This window comes from Oncorhynchus gorbuscha, linkage group LG18 (assembly GCF_021184085.1).
Source record: "Oncorhynchus gorbuscha isolate QuinsamMale2020 ecotype Even-year linkage group LG18, OgorEven_v1.0, whole genome shotgun sequence".
Taxonomy (NCBI): domain Eukaryota; kingdom Metazoa; phylum Chordata; class Actinopteri; order Salmoniformes; family Salmonidae; genus Oncorhynchus; species Oncorhynchus gorbuscha.
Window position 1 is genome coordinate 17,528,793 of NC_060190.1, and position 21,601 is coordinate 17,550,393.

The window sequence follows — 21,601 nt, forward strand, 5'->3', positions numbered from 1 at the left end:
AGGCAGTCAGGAGGCGGCAAGATCAGGTGGGACAGATTCGCGTGTGAACGTTTCCACTAGTTACTTCAGCCCCAAAGTCAAAATATGTCTATAGTAAATATTAATGAAAACAAAAATGAGCTTTTTGGTCTTAATTTAAGATTATAGTTAGGCATAAGGTTAGAGGTGTGGTTATGGTTAGGTTTCAAATAAATGTTTAAAAGAGACATTTTAATAATTGCCGTGTTAAGACGTTGTGGCTGTAGTAACTAGTGACGATCAGGCACAACTCCTATATAAAATGTTTTTTTTTCTCAAAGTTGCCGGGATGTCACGTGTCCTACTTATTTCAGTACACTCATAACAACGCAATCATTACGAAATGTATATTCGATCAAATAATCCACACGTAGCAAATAAGGACATTACATTTTTTGTAACCGAATTCGACACGCTTATTGATCTCCATACAAAAACTCCTCGCTTGGTGAGTGAAAAAAAACGCCACCTGCTGGAGAAGACAGATTTTGGGCACAATTATCCCTCTCGCTTCGCATCTTCCTCTCTGTACGAAATGAGAGCAGGTCCGCAACAAGCGTTCCCTGCCCTTAACCTTGTTCTGAGCACCTCCAAAACAAAGGTCTTGTAGTTTGGTAAGAATAATGCCCCTCTCCCCACAGGTGTGATTACTACCGCTGAGGGTTTAGAGCTTGAAGTAGTCACCTCATACAAGTACTTGGGAGTATGGACAGACGGTGCACTGTCTTTCTCTCAGGACATATCAAAGCTGCAGGCTAAAGTTACATCTAGACTTGGTTTCCTCTATCGTAATCGCTCCTCTTTCACCCCAGCTGCCAAACTAACTCTGATTTAGATGACCATCCTACCCATGCTAGATTATGGAGACGTAATTTATAGATCGGCAGGTAAGGGTGCTCTCGAGCGGCTAGATGTTCTTTACCATTTGGCCGTCAGATTTGCCACCAATTCTCCTTATAGGACACATCACTGCACTCTATACTGATCTATAACCTGGTCATCTCTGTATACACGTCGCAAGACCCACTGGTAATTTATAAAACCCTTGTAGGCCTCACTCCCCCTATCTGAGATATCTACTGCAGCCCTCGTCCTCCACATACAACACTCGTTCGGTCAGACAAATTCTGTTAAAGGTCCCCAAAGCACACACATCCCTGGGTCGCTCCTCATTTCAGTTCGCTGCAGGTAGCGACTGGAACGAGCTGCAACAGACACTCAAACTGGTCAACTTTATCGCAATCTCTTCATTCAAAGACTCAATTATGGACACTCTTACTAACAGTTGTGGCTGCTTCGCGTGATGTATTGTTGTCTCTACCTTCTTGACCATTGTGTGCTGTTGTTTCTGCCCAATAATGTTTGTACCGTGTTTTGTGCTGCTGTCATGTTGTGTTGCTACCATGTTGTGTTGTTATGTGTTGCTGCGTTGGTATGTTGTCGTCTTAGGTCTCTCTTTATGTAGTGCTATGTTGTCTCTCTTGTTTTGATATGTGTTTTTTGTCCTATATTTATATTGTATTTATTTTGTATTTTTAATCCCAGGCCCCCATCTCCGCAGGAGGCCTTTTGCCTTTTTGGTAGGCCGTCATTGTAAATAAGAATTTGTTCTTAATTAACTGACTTGCCTAGTTAAAAAAAAGGTTAAATAAATAAATACAATTCTGTTTGCCACTGTGAATGTGTAGCCTATACCGGTAAAAGTCAAACGCGTAGAACCACTGCCCCCTTTTGGACACAATGTTACAAACCGCGAGGCGACGCTTGGATGCTCGTGGGTATTGCAAATTTCAAACATTTGTATTAAAGTCGTGATTAAACCTTATTGCTATGTATGTGATTGATTTGTATGGTACATTTTCGTGGGTCAAGGCTCCATAGCTTAGTTGTGACGTTTGCAAATGCAATCACATTTATATGAGACAAATTGTTGTCGGAGTGCATTCATCCGGTTTTATAATCCATGTAGCTATTATCAATCATTTATAATGTGCTATGTCATTTAACGTAAAACGGAAACTAAATACGACCCAGATGGGACTCGAACCCACAATCCCCAGCTCCGGAGGCTGATGCCTTATCCATTAGGCCACTGGGTCATCACGTTCCGAGTGAGCACAGGCACAATTTATAACTCTGAAAACATGACGCCAAATGCATGAAAAGTTCCATAGAATGGGTATATTTTATTTCATGATGAACATATTTGCTACCAGGTTTAACCAAACTACTGTGCTCTGCGAAATGTCGCAGGCAAATTTAGTCACACTTTGTGAAAAACTGTAGTATCGTCTCGCGATAACAGCGCATCACCACCAGTGACTCTTTTTGACTTTTTCAAAAAGGGGCCAATGAAGAGGTGCTTTGACTCGAATGGGCCAATCACAGATCGAGAAAGCCGGAAATTTAAAGTCGGTCTCACGTTTGACGTCATTGCCAGTAAGAACAAGAACAAGGTGAGTGCGGTCCATATGCTTTTGTTAGTTCTGGTTTATTTTAATGGTAAAACTATTATAGTTACTGGGTGCATTCGATATAAGTGATATGCGTTGACATAGTGTTACATTATGACTGATTTTCTGGTGTACTGGTTATGACTAAATGGTACATTTAAGCGGTTTCAACCGGCCACATGGTGGTCTACGTCAGATTATAGTTCGCCGGGCAGCAGGAAAGCGGAACTGTCTTGCTAACTAGGAGAACGTTGGTTATTTTATTTAAGACGGGCACAGAGCTAACATTTAAATGTCCCCCCATTACCTTAGTGATCAACACTACAGTGAACTCATCGTCTTGTTCAATAAGCAACGAAAACAATGTCGACAACTGCGAACGACGCCGATCGTATCACCCAATTCAAAAACAAGGGCAAAGATACCAACGTAAGTTGATATCGCCATTGATGCCTATATCTTGATTGATTAGTCAATCATTAACACCTAGTTTACAGTATTGCCATTTGTCTAGAACCATGCTTACTTGACTGTTCATCTGCAGGAATTGAGGCGCAGAAGAGTCGAGGTCAATGTCGAACTTCGAAAGGCAAAGAAAGATGACCAGCTTCTCAAAAGAAGGAACGTCAGTATCTGCCCAGATGAGCCTACATCTCCACTCCAAGAGAAGGACCAAAATGCACAGGTAATATTTTGTATCCATATTGTAACTACCCTTATTTGAAAGTAAAACGGGCAATGGCAAGTTTTGGATTATGACTTTGTACATGCCATCAACAAAGGGTGAGCAAGCCAAAGCTGTCCCTCTTCCCAATAGATTGATTTGGTGCTTTTCTGTCTTGTACTCGATCAGAGGCCTGTTAGCTAGTGCCTATATTCTGTCACTTTTTTCCATTGATACGCATGCAGACGCTCCACAGAGGGCGTGCCAGGTCATGTATTTAATGTGTAATCCTGCCATGTTTCCATAGCCTGCACAGCACTGGACGGTTGAGGAGATTGTGGCTGGTGTAAATAGCCAAAGCCTAGATCATCAGGTGCAGGCTACCCAGGCAGCCAGGTAAGTCACTAAGCTTTCCATTGGAAACCGGTGTTGGGTAATCACTGTTTCCGTTCTGACTGTAGGCCTTGTCCACCCCTAACCAAGACTTTCGACCCGGCCTTCTTCCACCACAGGAAGCTGCTGTCCAGAGAGAGGCACCCTCCCATTGATCGCATTATCGACGCCGGGCTCATCTCAAACTTTGTCCGCTTCCTGGGCCTGGCTGAGTGTCCTCCCATACAGTTCGAGGCGGCCTGGGCCCTGACCAACATCGCATCTGGCAACTCGGACCAAACCACCGCAGTGGTGGACGGAGGAGCCATCTCCGCCTTCATCAGCCTGGTGATGTCCCCGCACCCCCACATCAGCGAGCAGGCTGTCTGGGCCCTGGGCAACATCGCTGGTATGAGAGGGCACACTTTCACCTGTATCGAAAGTGACTATGGCATGACTGTTGCCATTGTCATTGATAGTACAGGAAGAGTGATCTGAAAGCTTTTCCCGTGTTTGTTGGAATAACTGTTCCTGTCAAACCCTGTGTCTTTCAAACATCTTTACGCTGGTGCAACTTTAGTGTGGAACTTCATGTTTGTTACACCAGAAATGCTGATAAATATTGATATTGCTACCAGGAAGTTAACAATATCAATTTATATCAGTATTTCTCTTTTGAAATTTCTACTACTTGAACATATGTTAGTTCAATATACCTTTTGCAATAAGCCTCCTTACTCTGGTTGTATGCCAGGTCAACGGTCTTCTGTGACCACATTTTTGACATGGCCTGATTCCTCCTTATCCATAGGTGATGGCTCCACCTACAGGGACTTGGTCATCAAACACGGCGCCATTGAGCCTCTCCTGACTCTGCTGGCCGCCCCTGACCTGTCTGTGTTTTCTGTAAGTTTACATATAATGATTAAAACCTCTGGATTGTTGTGGAATTTGTTAGCAAGTGCTGTGGAAAATTCCACTCGTCAGCTATTTTTCCTGGTGGTTCTCGTAAAATAGGTGTGGTAGATTTATGATGCGCTATAATAAAGTTGACTGCTTTAGCTTTCTCATCTTCATCTTTGCTCATTACCTCAATTTGATGCCTCCAATAAATCTAAATATAGCTGGTAACGGTGTGGCACATTGATCTCTAACAACATCTCCCTGCTCCTTTCAGTCTGGTTACCTTAGGAACGTGACATGGACCCTGTCTAACCTCTGTCGGAACAAGAACCCTGCCCCGCCATTGGCGGCTGTGCAGCTATTGCTGCCCACGCTGGTGCGCCTGCTCCACCACGATGACAAGGAGGTGCTGGCCGACACCTGCTGGGCCGTGTCCTACCTGACGGACGGCCCTAACGAGCGCATCGAAGTAGTGGTGCAGGCCGGCCTGGTACCCCGCCTCGTCCAGCTGCTCGGCTCCGGGGAGCTCACCATCGTGGTACGTCCCTTTTCCACGGTTACCAGGCTTTACATTTTTGATTGCACCTGTAGTGGTCTGCCTTGTGGTTCCTAGAGACTGCTGATCTGTGGGGTTTGATTGACAGGCAAATATTAAAATTATCTGTGATTTATGCATGGGAGCTACCACTCCAAGTAACTTCCTTAGCCCGGTTGTTGAGACATTCCAAGTTACTGAGGAAAGCCTGTTGTCACAGACATGAGTCAACTGTGTAGCTTGCATCCAAATCCTGACCCCCCCCCCTCCCCCTTTATTTTTAAATTCCCATTGTCCCAGACTCCCTCTCTGCGGTCGCTGGGCAACATTGTGACTGGCACAGATGAGCAGACGCAGTGTGTGCTGAACTCAGGCGCTCTGACAATGTTCCCCGCGCTGCTCCGCCACCACAAGTCCAACATCCAAAAGGAGGCGGCCTGGACCCTGTCCAACGTCACGGCTGGCAAGGACACCCAGATCCAGGAAGTCCTCAACGCCGGCCTCGTTCCATTGCTGGTGGACATCCTCAAAAAGGTACGACAAGGGTTCTTCATTAGGGGGCAAACCATTCAGGGGCTATTATGCATCGAGGGCTGATCGACTAGATTAATTTGTCCCTTTAGGACCTAGACTATTGCTACATGCAGCCCCAGATTTGACCTCCCCGTTCGACTGTTTTCCTCGGTTTCATGCTTACTGATCTTATGCCTTGTTTCTGTTGTGCTGCTCCACAAACATCTGCACTCCTTGTCTGAGGGTGCCGACAGCAGAAATGAGTCTTTGCATGACGTGAGCCCTGCCCATCGAGATTGATAGCGGCCTCTAGTGGCCAAAATGTTGTTAGCATGGGCAGTGCCATATGAATGTACTCAACTGTTGGGACTTCACTGGCTGATCTCTCCTGTTTAACCTGTTGGAGTCATGTCCAACTGGGACATCAGGAGTGATCAGCCAATCATGAAGGAAATTGACTGCTCCAAAATTGATATGGCCTCAATGGTGTTGATGGTGCTGTCATAGACACTACAATGGCACAAATACAAAGATGAGTCCCCTAGCTCTATGACCTTGCCTCATTTGTCTTTCTTCAACCAGGGAGACTACAAGACCCAGAAGGAGGCGGTGTGGGCCATCACCAACTACACCAGCGGGGGGACAGTGGATCAGGTGATCTATTTGGTACAGGCCAATGTGCTGGAGCCCCTGCTCAACCTGCTCTCTGCTAAGGACAGCAAGACCATCCTGGTCATTCTGGACGCCATAACCAACATCTTCCTGGTAAGTTCATCTCTGGTCTGTTAGAAGAACCAATGGGTAGAGCTTAAGTGATGACACAATCATTATGAAGGTCAAGATGTCCCTCTTATAACCCAGAATTCTATCAGTAACACATTATGGTTAATGAGCACCCTATAACACTGACAGTTTGCCGAGTGGTTCCTAGAGACAGCTGGACCGTGCTGATCTGTGGGTTTTGATTGACCGGCAAATATTAATCTCTGCGATTTATGCATGGGAGCTACCACTCCAAGTAACTTCTGTAGCCCGGTTGTTGAGACATTCATGTTTTAGCATTGATTTTAACATTTGAATGTGCATGTTATGTTTATTGGTTTTAAAATTAGAAATGGGTACTGTGGATTCGCGTGTGTGTAAAAACCCATACTAAACGTCTTAGGCAGGAGAGAAGATCGGCGAGGTGGAGAAGCTGTGCGATATGATCGAGGAGTGTGGTGGCCTGGACAAGATTGAGGCGCTGCAGTCTCACGAGAACGAGATGGTCTACAAGGCCTCTCTCAACCTCATCGAGAAGTACTTCTCTGGCGAGGTGAGACCTTCACCAAGCAATGACAAAGTCCAAATACACTTATGTCCTCTAGCTTGTCTCACGTCTTTCAGGTCCATTCATGGGTGAAGCGGCTGATTGTTATCAAAAGGAGACATTGACCATAAGCCTGGTTTTATTCCCCAAGCTTCAGGTGTTATTGGTAGAGTACAGCTCTTTTGAGTGAAACTCTGCCATGATACTCTGCCAATTTTAAAACTATTCTGGTTGACACCATCTGTCTTGCTTTCAGGATGAGGAGGATGAGTCTGTTGCTCCAGAAATCACAACTGACGGCTACGCCTTCCAAATTCCTGAGAACCAAAGCACTTTCAACTTTTAAATGTTCTTGTGTCCTGTATGTCTTTTTGTATGTGTACTGTAGTCCTTCACAATTTCACAAGTGTACATAAGTACAGACACTTCCTTGTTCTACAACCTGTAAATAAACTTTATTACAAAATGTGGTGTCAAATTGGGTGGTTTTTGGTAAACATAAATCATTTTAAAATGGAGGTTCTGGTGGTCTACACCACACTGAATTTACTACATGACATGCACATTGTATACTTAAGTGCCCAGCATTTTAAACATGGATAACAACATTTTAATTGGGTATTCCCAGGCTGTTCCATCAGAGCTAAATGGTGTAACTAGCACAAGTAGCTGGGGGGGTGAGAACACCAGGCAGAGCCATGATTGGCTGATGTGGAATGGGAAGTTAAGTTGTGACATTAACTTAGTCGTGTCATTCAGAGTACATGCTAATATTATTGACACCCTTGGGATAACCCACAGTCTGTTTCTCCCGTTGGTGAAGGGGTGTACATCCTTTGTAAAATGGGATATCATTGTCTTTTAAATTGCAATCGGAACAAATGTTACATGCTCACAATTAAAATACAATGACTGGCTCTAATTTTAAAATGACAGCGGTGCGCTCCTATCCTCATCTATTTAGTGTCTGATCCCAGATGACCTGTGTAAGATGACAATCAATCTTTGACCATGTCACTTTACCTATCACTCGTCAACAATTGCCATGCAACCAACTCTGCATGCTAAATGGGCCAGGGGTCTGTGTATTCCACTAATGTTTCTAGACAGGATATGAACAGGAATCTTACAGATTTGATGGGGTCAACTGGGAGGTGGCCTTACGCCCAAAGCCAAGCATACCCTCTGTGCTGGTCTTGGGGCTCAGCTGTTGGTCTGCCCTGGACCACAGGACTTTGAGCTGGTCTGTTGGAGACTGCAAGATGTTCTGTACCGGGGCTGATCTTCTGTTCCTGGCCCAGTATGTTCATGTCTGCTACATGGATCTTTGACTGGTAGGAAAGGAAAACCTCTTTAGTGCAGATCACCAGCGCAAGTAAAGCCTCTGTCTCACTCATGTTTGTTACTCTCACCCTTCACACCGGCCAGGCCTCTAGACTCACTGCTGTTACTCTTTACTTCTCTATTCCATGTGCGTAGAAGGTTGTTGGGTCAGGTGGAGGACCACAGCGATATCTGGCCTTATGAAGAGTGGAGGTGATGGAGGATAGGTCTGTAATAAACCAAACAACCAAAATGACATTTATCAATGATATAACACTGTTTCAAAAGTATCTTGAGGATATACTTGTGTGAAGGTACAATATGCACTTCAAGAATGAGCTTAAAGGCCCAGTGCAGTAAACTTGATTTCCTGTGTTTTATATAAACTCAGCAAAAAAATAAACATCCTCTCACTGTCAACTTTTCAGCAAACTTAACATGTGTAAATATTTGTATGAACATAAGATACAACAACTGAGACATAAACTGAACAAGTTCCACAGACACGTGACTAACATCAATTGAATAATGTGTCCCTGAACAAAAGGGCTGTTCGCTGGCCATGGCAGAACACTCACACACCTGTCTTGCAGGAAATCACGCACAGAACGAGCAGTATGGCTGGTGGCATTGTCATGCTGGAGGGTCATGTCAGGATGAGCCGGCAGAAAGGGTACCACATGAGGGAGGAGGATGTCTTCCCTGTAACGCACAGTGTTGAGATTGCCTGTAACGACAACAAGCTCAGTCTGATGATGCTGTAACACACCGCCCCAGACCATGACGGACCCTCCACCTCCAATTTGATCCTGCTCCAGAGTACAGGCCTCGGTGTAACGCTCATTCCTTTGACAATAAACGCTGGTGAGGACCTTCCTTACAACAGGCCTAAAAGACAGTCCAGCCTCTCTCAGCCTATTACGGACAGTCTGAGCACTGATGGAGGGATTGTGCATTCCTGGTGTAACTCAGGCAGTTGTTGTTGCCATCCTGTACCTGTCCCGCAGGTGTGATGTTCGGATGTACCGATCCTGTGCAGGTGTTGTTACACGTGGTTTGCCACTGCGAGGATCAGCTGTCCTCCCTGTCTCCCTGTAGCTCTATCTTAGGCGTCTCACAGTAAGGACATGGCAATTTATTGCCTTGGCCACATCTGCAGGCCTCATGCCACATTGCAGCATGCCTAAGGCACGTTCATGCAGATGAGCAGGGACCCTGGGCATCTTTCTTCTTGTGTTTTTCAGAGTCAGTAGAAAGACCTCTTCAGTGTCCTAAGTTTTCATAACTGTGACCTTAATTGCCTTCCTGTCTGTAACCTGTTATTCCACAGGTGCATTGCTCATTAATTGTTTATGGTTAATTGAACAAGCATGTGAAACAGTGTTTAAACCCTTTACAATGAAGATATGTGAAGGTATTTGGATTTTTACTAATTCTCTTTGAAATACAGGTTCCTGAAAAAGGGACTTTTCTTTTTTTTTGCTGAGTTTATATATTTATGTTGGAATAAGTGTATCAGTGTGGATGACGGATCACCACCTCAAGCTGAACTTCGGCAAGACGGAGCTGCTCTTCCTCCCGGGGAAGGACTGCCCGTTCCATGATCTCGCCATCACGGTTGACAACTCCATTGTGTCCTCCTCCCAGAGCGCTAAGAACCTTGGCGTGATCCTGGACAACACCCTGTCGTTCTCAACTAACATCAAGGCGGTGGCCCGTTCCTGTAGGTTCATGCTCTACAACATGACCCTGCCTGCGGCGCAGGTCCTAATCCAGGCACTTGTCATCTCCCGTCTGGATTACTGCAACCGCTGTTGGCTGGGCTCCCTGCCTGTGCCATTAAACCCCTACAACTCATCCAGAACGCCGCAGCCCGTCTAGTGTTCAACCTTCCCAAGTTCTCTCACGTCACCCCGCTCCTCCGCTCTCTCCACTGGCTTCCAGTTGAAGCTCGCATCCGTGACGGAGCTGTGAGGGGAACGGCACCTCAGTACCTCCAGGCTCTGATCAGGCCCTACACCCAAATAAGGGCACTGCGTTCATCCATCTCTGGCCTGCTCGCCTCCCTACCACTGAGGAAGTACAGTTCCCGCTCAGCTCAGTCAAAACTGTTCGCTGCTCTGGCTCCCCAATGGTGGAACAAACTCCCTCACGACGCCAGGACAGCGGAGTCAATCACCACCTTCCGGAGACACCTGAAACCCCACCTCTTTAAGGAATACCTAGGATAGGATAAGTAATCCCTCTCACCCCCCTTAAAATATTTAGATGCACTATTGTAAAGTGGTTGTTCCACTGGATGTCATAAGGTGAATGCACCAATTTGTAAGTCGCTCTGGATAAGAGCGTCTGCTAAATGACTTAAATGTAAATGTAAATTAATAAGATTGTGAAAATTATGATAATGCCATTTTAATGTAAGAGCTGTTTGAAAAGATCGCCTGAAATGTCTGCCTGTTTTGGTGGGATGGAGTTTTGGCCTGCCGGTCACCAGGCGGTAAATTACTTAATAGACCAAAAATAAAGAGAGTTCCAAACCTCCCTGCCAATAACTGATCGTTTTCAGTTTTCACCTCCCCACTCAGACTGCTCCTAGACAGTCCTAGCAAATTATTTTTAGAGAAATTGCTCTTTGCTAAGAAGCTATTTTGTTTATTTTCGTCCATTTTAATTGAAAACAATCACAGTAAGGTTACCCAGAAATTATTTGATATAAGAAAAATAAAACATTAAAATTCCCATTACAAAGGAATCCATATTTTCACTCTAAATCATTGCCAATACTTCACATTTACATTTACATTTAAGTCATTTAGCATACGCTCTTATCCAGAGCGACTTACACATTGTCGTTTACGAGAGTTTTTTATACACCTACAAACTATACGTCTACAGCACATTTCTCCAGCAAAACATATAATTCTACCAACTTAGCTATTATACCCACACCAGACCATAACGGATTTAGGAAGTGGTAAGAGATAAGTGACTTTTATGAAGTCATTCGCCGAACATGATCTTCAACAATAATTAAGGACAGAGCAACCAAATCTGTATTTTCTGCACATGCTTTTTCTCAGTAGCCTCCTACATGGGTTTTGGCAAGTAGGGAGGCCGGCGGTGCTGCTGCACCCTCTGATAAATTGAAATTTAAAAAATTTGCCTAAAATAATTTTAGGCTACCGTTGTCTGAACAAACATAGGCCTAAATAAAAGCCTTCAAAATACTACACCAGAGAGCATCATTTAGCCACCGAGGAGCATCTAAAAAATAGCTGTGGATTCAGCAAGCGTGGTAAATATACAGTAGAACAGCTTGTTCTTTTGTGGTCATAGACATGTAATTCATAGAAGGGTTATGGAATCTCTAACCCTGGGAATTTGACTGTTAAACTCATGGGTACATTGGCAATGGCTGCCAGTCCTGACTTGAATGGAAACTTCTATCTATGGATTATATTTCTATGGTTGGTTGCTGCTGTCAGTTTGCCTTTTGCAAATTTCAAAATACAATAGCGGGAAAAACATACAGTTTGGAAAGCAAATACTTACTGCTGAAAAGAAAAGACTAATCTCACTGGGCACAGATGTAAATTCAACGTCTATTTTTGATTTACATTTGTTTGAGTTTTCATCTAATGTGAATTCATCATGAAATCAACAAAACATGTCACCATGTTATTGGATTTATGTGAAAAGGGGTGAAAAGAAGACAAAATGCCCTTAAGTTGATGACTTTTGCAAATCCAGTCAGTTTTCCCACATCGATTCAACATCATCACATTGATTTGTTTTGGTTGAAATGTTGATTTAACTAGTTTCTCTAAGTGGGATCTGTCTGTAGAAGCTGACAATTTGTATTTCTCAACAACTCCCAATTTTGAGTGAACAGCAGTGTTTTCAAAGTATCTTATTTGCAATCACCGGTGATTAGCCTAGGCTTCATCTTCACTGAACGGTTGGATGAGCATGAAAACGATGTAAACCATATGCCATGATGGACTTACCATTAGACAGAAGAAGCATTTGCCTCAGGCCTCACATCATCAAGGGGCCATATGAGCTGGGCATAAAATAATATAAAATTAATATTAATTTCTCAGTTTGAGGCCACCCCACCATGCTCTGCTCGAGGCACAATAAAACAAAATCCAGTCAAAATCCGTTTGTTTACTCTAGAGATGCATGGGCTGTGTCTCAATCCACCACATTTGCAGATGTCCAGCCTTATGCATCTGAGGTGGAATGGGACTTCACTAGTTACCACAGCCACAAAGTCGTAACAATGGCTAAACTCAGCCTATTTAAAAATGTATCTGATATTAGAGCTAACCTTAACCAAATTGCTAACCTAATGCCTAACCCTAACCTTCAATAAAAAAAATCATGAATTATTACGATATAGCCAATTTGTACTTTGTGGCTGTGGTAACTAGTGACAACCGGTGGAAGGTGGCAGAGCTACAGCGTTTTTTTCTTTCAAACCAGAAGACATCCCAGAAGTTGGTCTTCCCTTGATAACGTCTGTAGCATCCGAACGGGTTGTTCTACACACACTGATATGACCCCTCTATGGAGTGATGAGACTCTCACGAACACAATGGTGTTCTCCATTTTGCTCTAAGAGAAGTTTCACGGGACTCGTCTGAGAAGGTAACCTGATAACATGCCCCCAAAATTGTGGAATAGTGGTATACGGGTAATTCCACTGTAAAAAATTATGTTCATTTTCCAGATTTTCCTTATATTTCCCAGATATATGACAGACACTTCAAAACATAGTTCCAAATTCAATGTTTCATAAAACAATGTGATACCTACAGGGGTAATAAAAGACACAATCAAATAGCTAAATTATCCTTGGTATGACCATCTTAAAACAATTCCATGTTAGCTTACTAGAACCCAGCCCCGGGCTCTCAGACTCTAAGAGGATACAATACGCATTTATTTCCTAAAAAGACAGGACCTGCTATTAATACTTCCATCATCATTGAGGCAGAGGAGATGTATTTGAAGCCCGCGTATCTGATGCTGTCTGGACGAGAAAAGTCAGGCATGTCACTAAGTTCTCTTTGGACGAGAGTGTCTGCTCTATCAGGCATTTCTAAACATTTTCACTCAGGCCCCCCTTCTAGTATTGGGGAACATCATTTCTATGGGCACAAGCACTGTTCATGACACAAACTGTTCACACCCCTCTTGTTGGTGGAGAGAACATTTTGCAGGTTTAAAACATATTTCCTGCAATTGTACACAATTTGTCATAGGGTGCAGATAACATTTTGCTGTTTTAAAGCTCATTGTCTGGAAATTCTATACATTTTGCCACATTCAATGGGTATTCGTGTGATATTTGAGTGACTCAAACAAAATCTATGGGCTAAAAAAAAACCTAGCTAAAAAACGTACGCTGACTAGTTGATCTGGACATTTCAAGTCTCTAAGGTATAAAATGACTGACATGACAAGAGGAACAGATGATGATACGTGACCCAATTTCGAAATTGCACTCTACTCTTCTAACTTTCAATAATAGTAAGTTGAAAGCAGGACTGCCGCCCCCCTCGCCGACCCCACTGTGCTAATATTCTATAATGTAAAAAACAACAAACCTGGGATACGTACAGGCTTAGTAAGACAAAGGGGCACTGTTTTGCTTCCTCGGATGCTTTATCCGGTCAGATAGTTTCCGCCACTTGCGAATTGAAGGAAAGTTGCCGGGTGCACAGTGCACTGTTCGAATGCTGGAATTATTTGGATGGACGTACGAAGGTAACCTACTTTTTAAAGTAAATAATGGCCGAAGTCTCGGCGAGATCTTGCCAATGTGAAAACACTCTCCATACAACATCTGCCGGATGTATCATGTATACATCGGGCCGATGTCGGTGCGATATACAGTACCAGTCAAAAGTTTGGACACACCTACTCATTCAAGGGTTTTTCTTTATTTTTACTATTTTGTACATTGTAGAATAATAGTGAAGACATCAACACTATGAAATAACACATGGAATGATGTAGGAACATAACAAGTGTCAAATAAATCTAAATAGATTTTATATTTGAGATTCTTCAAAGTAGCCACCCTTTGCCTTGATGACAGCTGTGCACACTCTTGGCATTCTCTCAATTAGCTTCATGAGGTAGTCACCAGGAATGCATTTCAAATAACAGGTGTGCCTTGTTAAAAGTTAATTTGTGGAATTTATTTCGTTTTAAATCTGTTTGAGCAAATCAGTTGTGTTTTGACAAGGTAGGGTTGGTATACAGAAGATAGCTCTATTTGGTGAAAGACCAAAGACCATATTACGGCAAGAACAGCTCAAATAAGTAAAGAGAAACGACAGTCCATCATTACTTTAAGACATGAAGGTCAGTCAATAGGGAAAATTTCAAGAACGTTGAAAGTTTCTTAAAGTGCAGTCGCAAAAACCATCAAGTGCTATGATGAAACTGGCTGTCATGAGGACCGCCACTGGAAAGGAAGACGCAAATTTACCTCTGCTGCAGAGGGTGAGTTCATTAGTCACCAGCCTCAGAAATTGCAGCCCGAATAAATGCTTCACAGAATTCAAGTAGCAGACACATCTCAACAGCAACTGTTCAGCGGAGACTGCAAGAATCATGCCTGGTCAAATTGCTCCAAAGAAACCACTACTAAAGGACACCAGTAAGAAGAAGAGACTTGCTGTGGCCATGAAACACAAGCAATTAGACTGGTGGAAATCTGTCCTTTGGTCTGATGAGTCCAAATTTGAGATTTTTGGTTCCAGCCGCTGAGTCTTTATGAGACACAGAGTAGGTGAATGGAGGTGTGGTTCCCACCGTGAAGCATGGTGGAGGAGGTGTGATGGTATGGGTGTGCTTTGCTGGTGACACTGTCTGTGATGTATCTAGAATTCAAGGCACACCTAACCTGCATGGCTACCACAGCATTCTGCAGAGATACGTCATCCCATCTGGTTTGCGCTTAGTGGGATTATCATTTGTTTTTCAACAGGACAATGACCCAACACACCTCCAGGCATTGTAAGGGCTATTCCACTAAGAAGGAGAGTGATGAAGGCTGCATAAAATTATCTGGCCTCCGGAATCACTCGACTTCAACCCAATTGAGTTGTTTTGGGATCGCAGAGTGAAGGAAAAGCAGCCAACAAGTGCTCAGCATATGTGGGAACTCCTTCCAGACGGTCACATTCCAGGTGAAGCTGGTTGAGAGAATGCCAAGCATGTGCAAAGCTGTCATCAAGGCAAAGGGTGGCTACTTTGAGGAATATAAAATATATTTTGATTTATTTAACACTTGTTTGGTTACTACATGATTCCATATGTGTTATTTCATAGTTTTGATGTCTTCACTATTATTCTACAATGTAGAAAATAGTAAAAATAAACAAAAACCAATGAATAAGTAGGTGTATCCAAACTTTTGACTGGTACTGTATGTGTACTTTCTGGGTAGGGTTAGGAAGCCATGGTGAGCTTTGATTGGTCACTCGCGTCATGATTACTCAAAATTTCCATCCCTAACATTTTCCGACAAGATAGAACTGCCAAAGGGAGCGGAGTTAGCCTGCAGAGTTCTGTAATACTATCCAGGTCTGTGCCCAAACAGTTTGAGCTTCTACTTTTAAAAATCCACCTTTCCAGCAACATGTCTCTCACTGTTGCCGCTTGTTGTAGACCCCCTTCAGCCCCAGCTGTGCCCTGGACACCATATGTGAATTGATTGTCCCCTATCGATCTTCATTGTTCGTACTGTTAGATGACCTAAACTGGGACATGCTTAACACCCCGGCCGTCCTACAATCTCAGATAGATTCCCTCAATCTCACACAAATTATCAAGGAACAACCCTAAATCTGTAACCATGGGCACCCTCTTAGATATCATCCTGAACAACTTGCCCTCTAAATACACCTCTGCTGTCTTCAACCAGGATCTCAGAGATCACTGCCTCATTGCCTGCGTGTGTAATGGGTCCGCAGTCAAACGACCTCCTCTCATCACTGTCAAACACTCCCTAAAACACTTCAGCGAGCAGACCTTTCTAATCGACCTGGCCCGGGTATCCTGGAAGGATATTGACCTCATCCCGTCAGTAGAGGATACCTGGTTTCTCTTTAAGTGCTGTCCACGCCATCTTGAATATCATTTACATTTAAGTCATTTAGCAGACGCTCTTATCCAGAGCGACTTACAAATTGGTGCATTCACCTTATGACATCCAGTGGAACAGCCACTTTACAATAGTGCATCTAAATATTTTAAGGGGGGGGGGGGTGAGAAGGATTACTTTATCCTATCCTAGGTATTCCTTAAAGAGGTGGGGTTTCAGGTGTCTCCGGAAGGTGGTGATTGACTCCGCTGTCCTGGCGTCGTGAGGGAGTTTGTTCCACCATTGGGGAGCCAGAGCAGTGAAATGTTTTGACTGGGCTGAGCGGGAACTGTACTTCCTCAGTGGTAGGGAGGCGAGCAGGCCAGAGGTGGATGAACGCAGTGCCCTTATTTGGGTGTAGGGCCTGATCAGAGACTGGAGGTACTGAGGTGCCGTTCCCCTCACAGCTCCGTAGGCAAGCACCATGGTCTTGTAGCGGATGCAAGCTTCAACTGGAAGCCAGTGGAGAGAGCGGAGGAGCGGGGTGACGTGAGAGAACTTGGGAAGGTTGAACACTAGACGGGCTGCGGCGTTCTGGATGAGTTGTAGGGGTTTAATGGCACAGGCAGGGAGCCCAGCCAACAGCGAGTTGCAGTAATCCAGACGGGAGATGACAAGTGCCTGGATTAGGACCTGCTCCGCTTCCTGTGTGAGGCAGGGTCGTACTCTGCGGATGTTGTAGAGCATGAACCTACAGGAACGGGCCACCGCCTTGATGTTAGTTGAGAACGACAGGGTGTTGTCCAGGATCACGCCAAGGTTCTTGGCGCTCTGGGAGGAGGACACAATGGAGTTGTCAACCGTGATGGCGAGATCATGGAACGGGCAGTCCTTCCCCGGGAGGAAGAGCAGCTCCGTCTTGCCGAAGTTCAGCTTGAGGTGGTGATCCGTCATCCACACTGATATGTCTGCCAGACATGCTGAGATGCGATTCCCACCTGGTCATCAGAAGGGGGAAAGGATAAAATTAATTGTGTGTCGTCTGCATTGCAATGATAGGAGAGACCATGTGAGGTTATGACAGAGCCAAGTGACTTGGTGTATAGCGAGAATAGGAGAGGGCCTAGAACAGAGCCCTGGGGGACACCAGTGGTGAGAGCGCGTGGTGAGGAGACAGATTCTCGCCACGCCACCTGGTAGGAGCGACCTGTCAGGTAGGACGCAATCCAAGCGTGGGCCACGCCGGAGATGCCCAACTCGGAGAGGGTGGAGAGGAGGATCTGATGGTTCACAGTATCGAAGGCAGCCGATAGGTCTAGAAGGATGAGAGCAGAGGAGAGAGAGTTAGCTTTAGCGGTGCGGAGCGCCTCCGTGATACAGAGAAGAGCAGTCTCAGTTGAATGACTAGTCTTGAAACCTGACTGATTTGGATCAAGAAGGTCATTCTGAGAGAGATAGCGGGAGAGCTGACCAAGGACGGCACGTTCAAGAGTTTTGGAGAGAAAAGAAAGAAGGGATACTGGTCTGTAGTTGTTGACATCGGAGGGATCGAGTGTAGGTTTTTTCAGAAGGGGTGCAACTCTCGCTCTCTTGAAGACGGAAGGGACGTAGCCAGCGGTCAGGGATAAGTTGATGAGCGAGGTGAGGTAAGGGAGAAGGTCTCCGGAAATGGTCTGGAGAAGAGAGGAGGGGATAGGGTCGAGCGGGCAGGTTGTTGGGCGGCCGGCCGTCACAAGACGCGAGATTTCATCTGGAGAGAGAGGGAGAAAGAGGTCAGAGCACAGGGTAGGGCAGTGTGAGCAGAACCAGCGGTGTCATTTGACTTAGCAAACGAGGATCGGATGTCGTCGACCTTCTTTTCAAAATGGTTGACGAAGTCATCTGCAGAGAGGGAGGAGGGGGAGGGGGAGGAGGATTCAGGAGGGAGGAGAAGGTGGCAAAGAGCTTCCTAGGGTTAGAGGCAGATGCTTGGAATTTAGAGTGGTAGAAAGTGGCTTTAGCAGCAGAGACAGAAGAGGAAAATGTAGAGAGGAAGGAGTGAAAGGATGCCAGGTCCGCAGGGAGGCGAGTTTTCCTCCATTTCCGCTCGGCTGCCCGGAGCCCAGTTCTGTGAGCTCGCAATGAGTCGTCAAGCCACGGAGCGGGAGGGGAGGACCGAGCCGGCCTGGAAGATAGGGGACATAGAGAGTCAAAGGATGCAGAAAGGGAGGAGAGGAGGGTTGAGGAGGCAGAATCAGGAGATAGGTTGGAGAAGGTTTGAGCAGAGGGAAGAGATGATAGGATGGAAGAGGAGAGAGTAGCGGGAGAGAGAGAGCGAAGGTTGGGACGGCGCGATACCATCCGAGTAGGGGCAGTGTGGGAAGTGTTGGATGAGAGCGAGAGGGAAAAGGATACAAGGTAGTGGTCGGAGACTTGGAGGGGAGTTGCAATGAGGTTAGTGGAAGAACAGCATCTAGTAAAGATGAGGTCGAGCGTATTGCCTGCCTTGTGAGTAGGGGGGAAGGTGAGAGGGTGAGGTCAAAAGAGGAGAGGAGTGGAAAGAAGGAGGCAGAGAGGAATGAGTCAAAGGTAGACGTGGGGAGGTTAAAGTCGCCCAGAACTGTGAGAGGTGAGCCGTCCTCAGGAAAGGAGCTTATCAAGGCATCAAGTTCATTGATGAACTCTCAGAGGGGACCTGGAGGGCGAATAAGCATGCCCCATTCAAAAAATGTAGACCTAAGAACAGATACAGCCCTTGGTTCACCCCAGACTTGACTGCCCTTGACCAGCACAAAAACATCCTGTGGCGTTCTGCATTAGCATCGAATAGCCCCCACAATATGCAACTTTTCAGGGAAGTCAGGAACCAATATACTCAGTCAGTTAGGAAAGCTAAGGCTAGCTTTTTCAAACAAAAATGTGTATCCTGTAGCACTAATTACAAAAAGTTTTGCGACACTGTAAAGTCAATGGAGAATAAGAGCACCTCCTCCCAGCTGCCCACTGCACTGAGGCTAGGAAACACTGTCATGACTGATAAATCTACGATAATCAAGAATTTCAATAACCATTATTCTACGGCTGGCCATGCTTTCCACCTGGCTACCCCTACCCCGACCAACAGCTCTGTACCCTCTGCAGCAACTTGCCTCCCCCTTTTCTCCTTCACCCAAATCCAGACAGCTGATATTCTGAAAGAGCTGCAAAATCTGGATCCCTACAAATCAGCTGGGCTAGACAATCTGGACCCACTCTTTCTAAAATGATCAGCTGAAATTGTTGCAATCCTTATTACTAGCCTGTTTAACCTCTTGTTCGTATCGTCTGAGATCCCCAAAGATTGGAAAGCTGCCGTGGTCATCCCCCTCTTCAAAGGGGGAGACACTCTAGACCCTAACTGTTATAGACCTTTATCCATTCTGCCCTGCCTTTCTAAAATCTTCGAAAGCCAAGTTAATTAACAAACAGATCACCGACCATTTCTAATCCCACCGTACCTTCTCCCCTATGCAATCTGGTTTCCGAGCTGGTCATGGGTGCACCTCAGCCACGCTTAAGGTCCTAAACGATATCATAACCGCCATCGATAAAAGACAGTACTGTGCAGCTATCTTCATCGACCTGGCCAAGGCTTTCGACTCTGTCAATCACCGCATTCTTATCGGCAGAGTCAATAGCCTTGACTTCTCAAATGACTGCCTCGCCTGGTTCACCAACTACTTCTCAGATAGAGTTCAGTGTGTCACATCGGGGGGCCTATTGTACAGACTTCTGGCAGTCTCTATGGGGGTGCCACAGGGCTCAAATCTCAGGCTGACTCTTTTCTCTGTATATATCAATGATGTCGCTCTTGCTGCTGGTGATTCTCTGATCCACCTCTACACAGACAGCAATATTCTGTACACATCTGGCCCTTCTTTGGACACTGTGATAACAAACCTCCAAACGAGCTTCAATGTCATACGACACTCCTTCTGTGGCCTCCAACTGCTCCACCGCCAGCCTTGCATCACTACTCTGGACGGTTTTGACTTAGAATATGTGGACAACTACAAATACCTAGGTGTCTGGTCAGACTGTAAACTCTCCTTCCAGACTCACATTAAGCATCTCCAATCCAAAATTAAATCTAGAATCGGCTTTCTATTTCGCAACAAAGCCTTCACTCATCCTGCCAAACATACCATCGTAAAACTGACTATCCTACTAATCCTTGACTTCGGTGGATATCATTTACAAAATAGCCTCCAACACTCTACTCAGCAAATTGGATGTAGTCTATCACAGTGCCATCCGTTTTGTCACCAAAGCCCCATATACTACCCACCACTGCTACCTGTATGCTCTCGTTGGCTGGCCCGCACTACATATTCGTGCCAAACCCACTGGCTCCAGGTCATCTATTAGTCTTTGCTAGGTAAAGCCCCGCCTTATCTCGGCTCACTGGTCACCATAGCAACACCCACCCGTAGCACGTGCTCCAGCAGGTATATTTCACTGGTCATCCCCAAAGCCAAAACCTACTTTGGCCGCCTTTACTTCCAGTTCTCTGCTACCAATGACTGGAACGAATTGCAAAAATCACTGAAGCTGGAGACTTATATCTCCCTCACTAACTTTAAGCATCAGCTGTCAGAGCAGCTTACCGATCACTGTACCTGTACACAGTCCATCTGTAAATAGCACACCCAACTACCTCATCCCCATATTGTTATTTACCTATTGCTCTTTTGCACCCCAGTATCTCTACTTGCACATCATCATCTGCACATCTATCACTCCAGTGTTAATGATAAATTTGAATTATGTCACCTCTATGGCCTATTTATTATCTTACCTCCCTACTCATCTACATTTGCACACGCTGTACATAGATTTTTATTTTGTGTTATTGACTGTACGGTTGTTTGTGTGTAACTCTGTGGTGTTGTTTTTGTCACACTGCTTTGCCTTTTCTTGGCCAGGTCGCAGATGTAAATGAGAGCTTGTTCTCATCTGGCCTACCTGGTTAAATAAAGGTGAAATAAAAAAATATCGTAGAGGATTTTAATAAAGTTCAGCTTTCTCCAACTTTATTCCCACCCTGTTCAGCTCCCTTGTCCATGCTCATAATGCTCAATGGTCCCACTGCCCACTCTGCTTCTCTTGCTTTCCTTGAGGAGAGTGCATAGTTATGAACTTGAAAATGTATTAAGAAACCAATTAGGCACATATGAGCAGTCTTGATGCAACATTTTGAACAGAAATGCAATGGTTCATTGAATCCGTCTCAAACTTTGCACCTACACTGCTGCCACCTAGTGGCCAAAATCTAAATTGTGCCTAACCTGAAATATTACATTTTGGCCTTTCTCTTGCATTTCAAGATGATGGGAGGAAAAACGCACGTATTATCTTTTGCCAGATCTAATGTGTTATATTCTCCTAC

General features: G+C 45.0%; 1 protein-coding gene and 4 non-coding genes across 5 annotated transcripts; 4 read left to right on the plus strand and 1 right to left on the minus strand.

Moving 5' to 3' along the window:
* Positions 1 to 2,044: 2,044 nt before the first annotated feature.
* Positions 2,045 to 2,117, minus strand: trnar-ccg. Its single transcript has one exon. It is a non-coding gene; the product is annotated as a tRNA-Arg (tRNA).
* Positions 2,118 to 2,430: 313 nt separating this feature from the next.
* Positions 2,431 to 7,227, plus strand: LOC124003269 (importin subunit alpha-1-like). Its single transcript, XM_046311372.1, has 11 exons — positions 2,431 to 2,474; positions 2,784 to 2,900; positions 3,016 to 3,156; positions 3,443 to 3,531; positions 3,648 to 3,916; positions 4,319 to 4,413; positions 4,685 to 4,948; positions 5,246 to 5,479; positions 6,041 to 6,223; positions 6,624 to 6,773; positions 7,024 to 7,227. Exons 2-11 carry the CDS (start codon positions 2,835 to 2,837, stop codon positions 7,111 to 7,113), a joined length of 1,581 nt encoding a protein of 526 aa, XP_046167328.1. The 5' UTR covers positions 2,431 to 2,474; positions 2,784 to 2,834; the 3' UTR covers positions 7,114 to 7,227.
* On the plus strand, positions 3,937 to 4,064 carry LOC124004439. The gene has a single exon (XR_006833424.1). It is a non-coding gene; the product is annotated as a small nucleolar RNA SNORA71 (small nucleolar RNA).
* Positions 5,008 to 5,135, plus strand: LOC124004471. The gene has a single exon (XR_006833455.1). It is a non-coding gene; the product is annotated as a small nucleolar RNA SNORA84 (small nucleolar RNA).
* On the plus strand, positions 6,374 to 6,508 carry LOC124004470. Its single transcript, XR_006833454.1, has one exon. It is a non-coding gene; the product is annotated as a small nucleolar RNA SNORA84 (small nucleolar RNA).
* Positions 7,228 to 21,601: the final 14,374 nt, after the last annotated feature.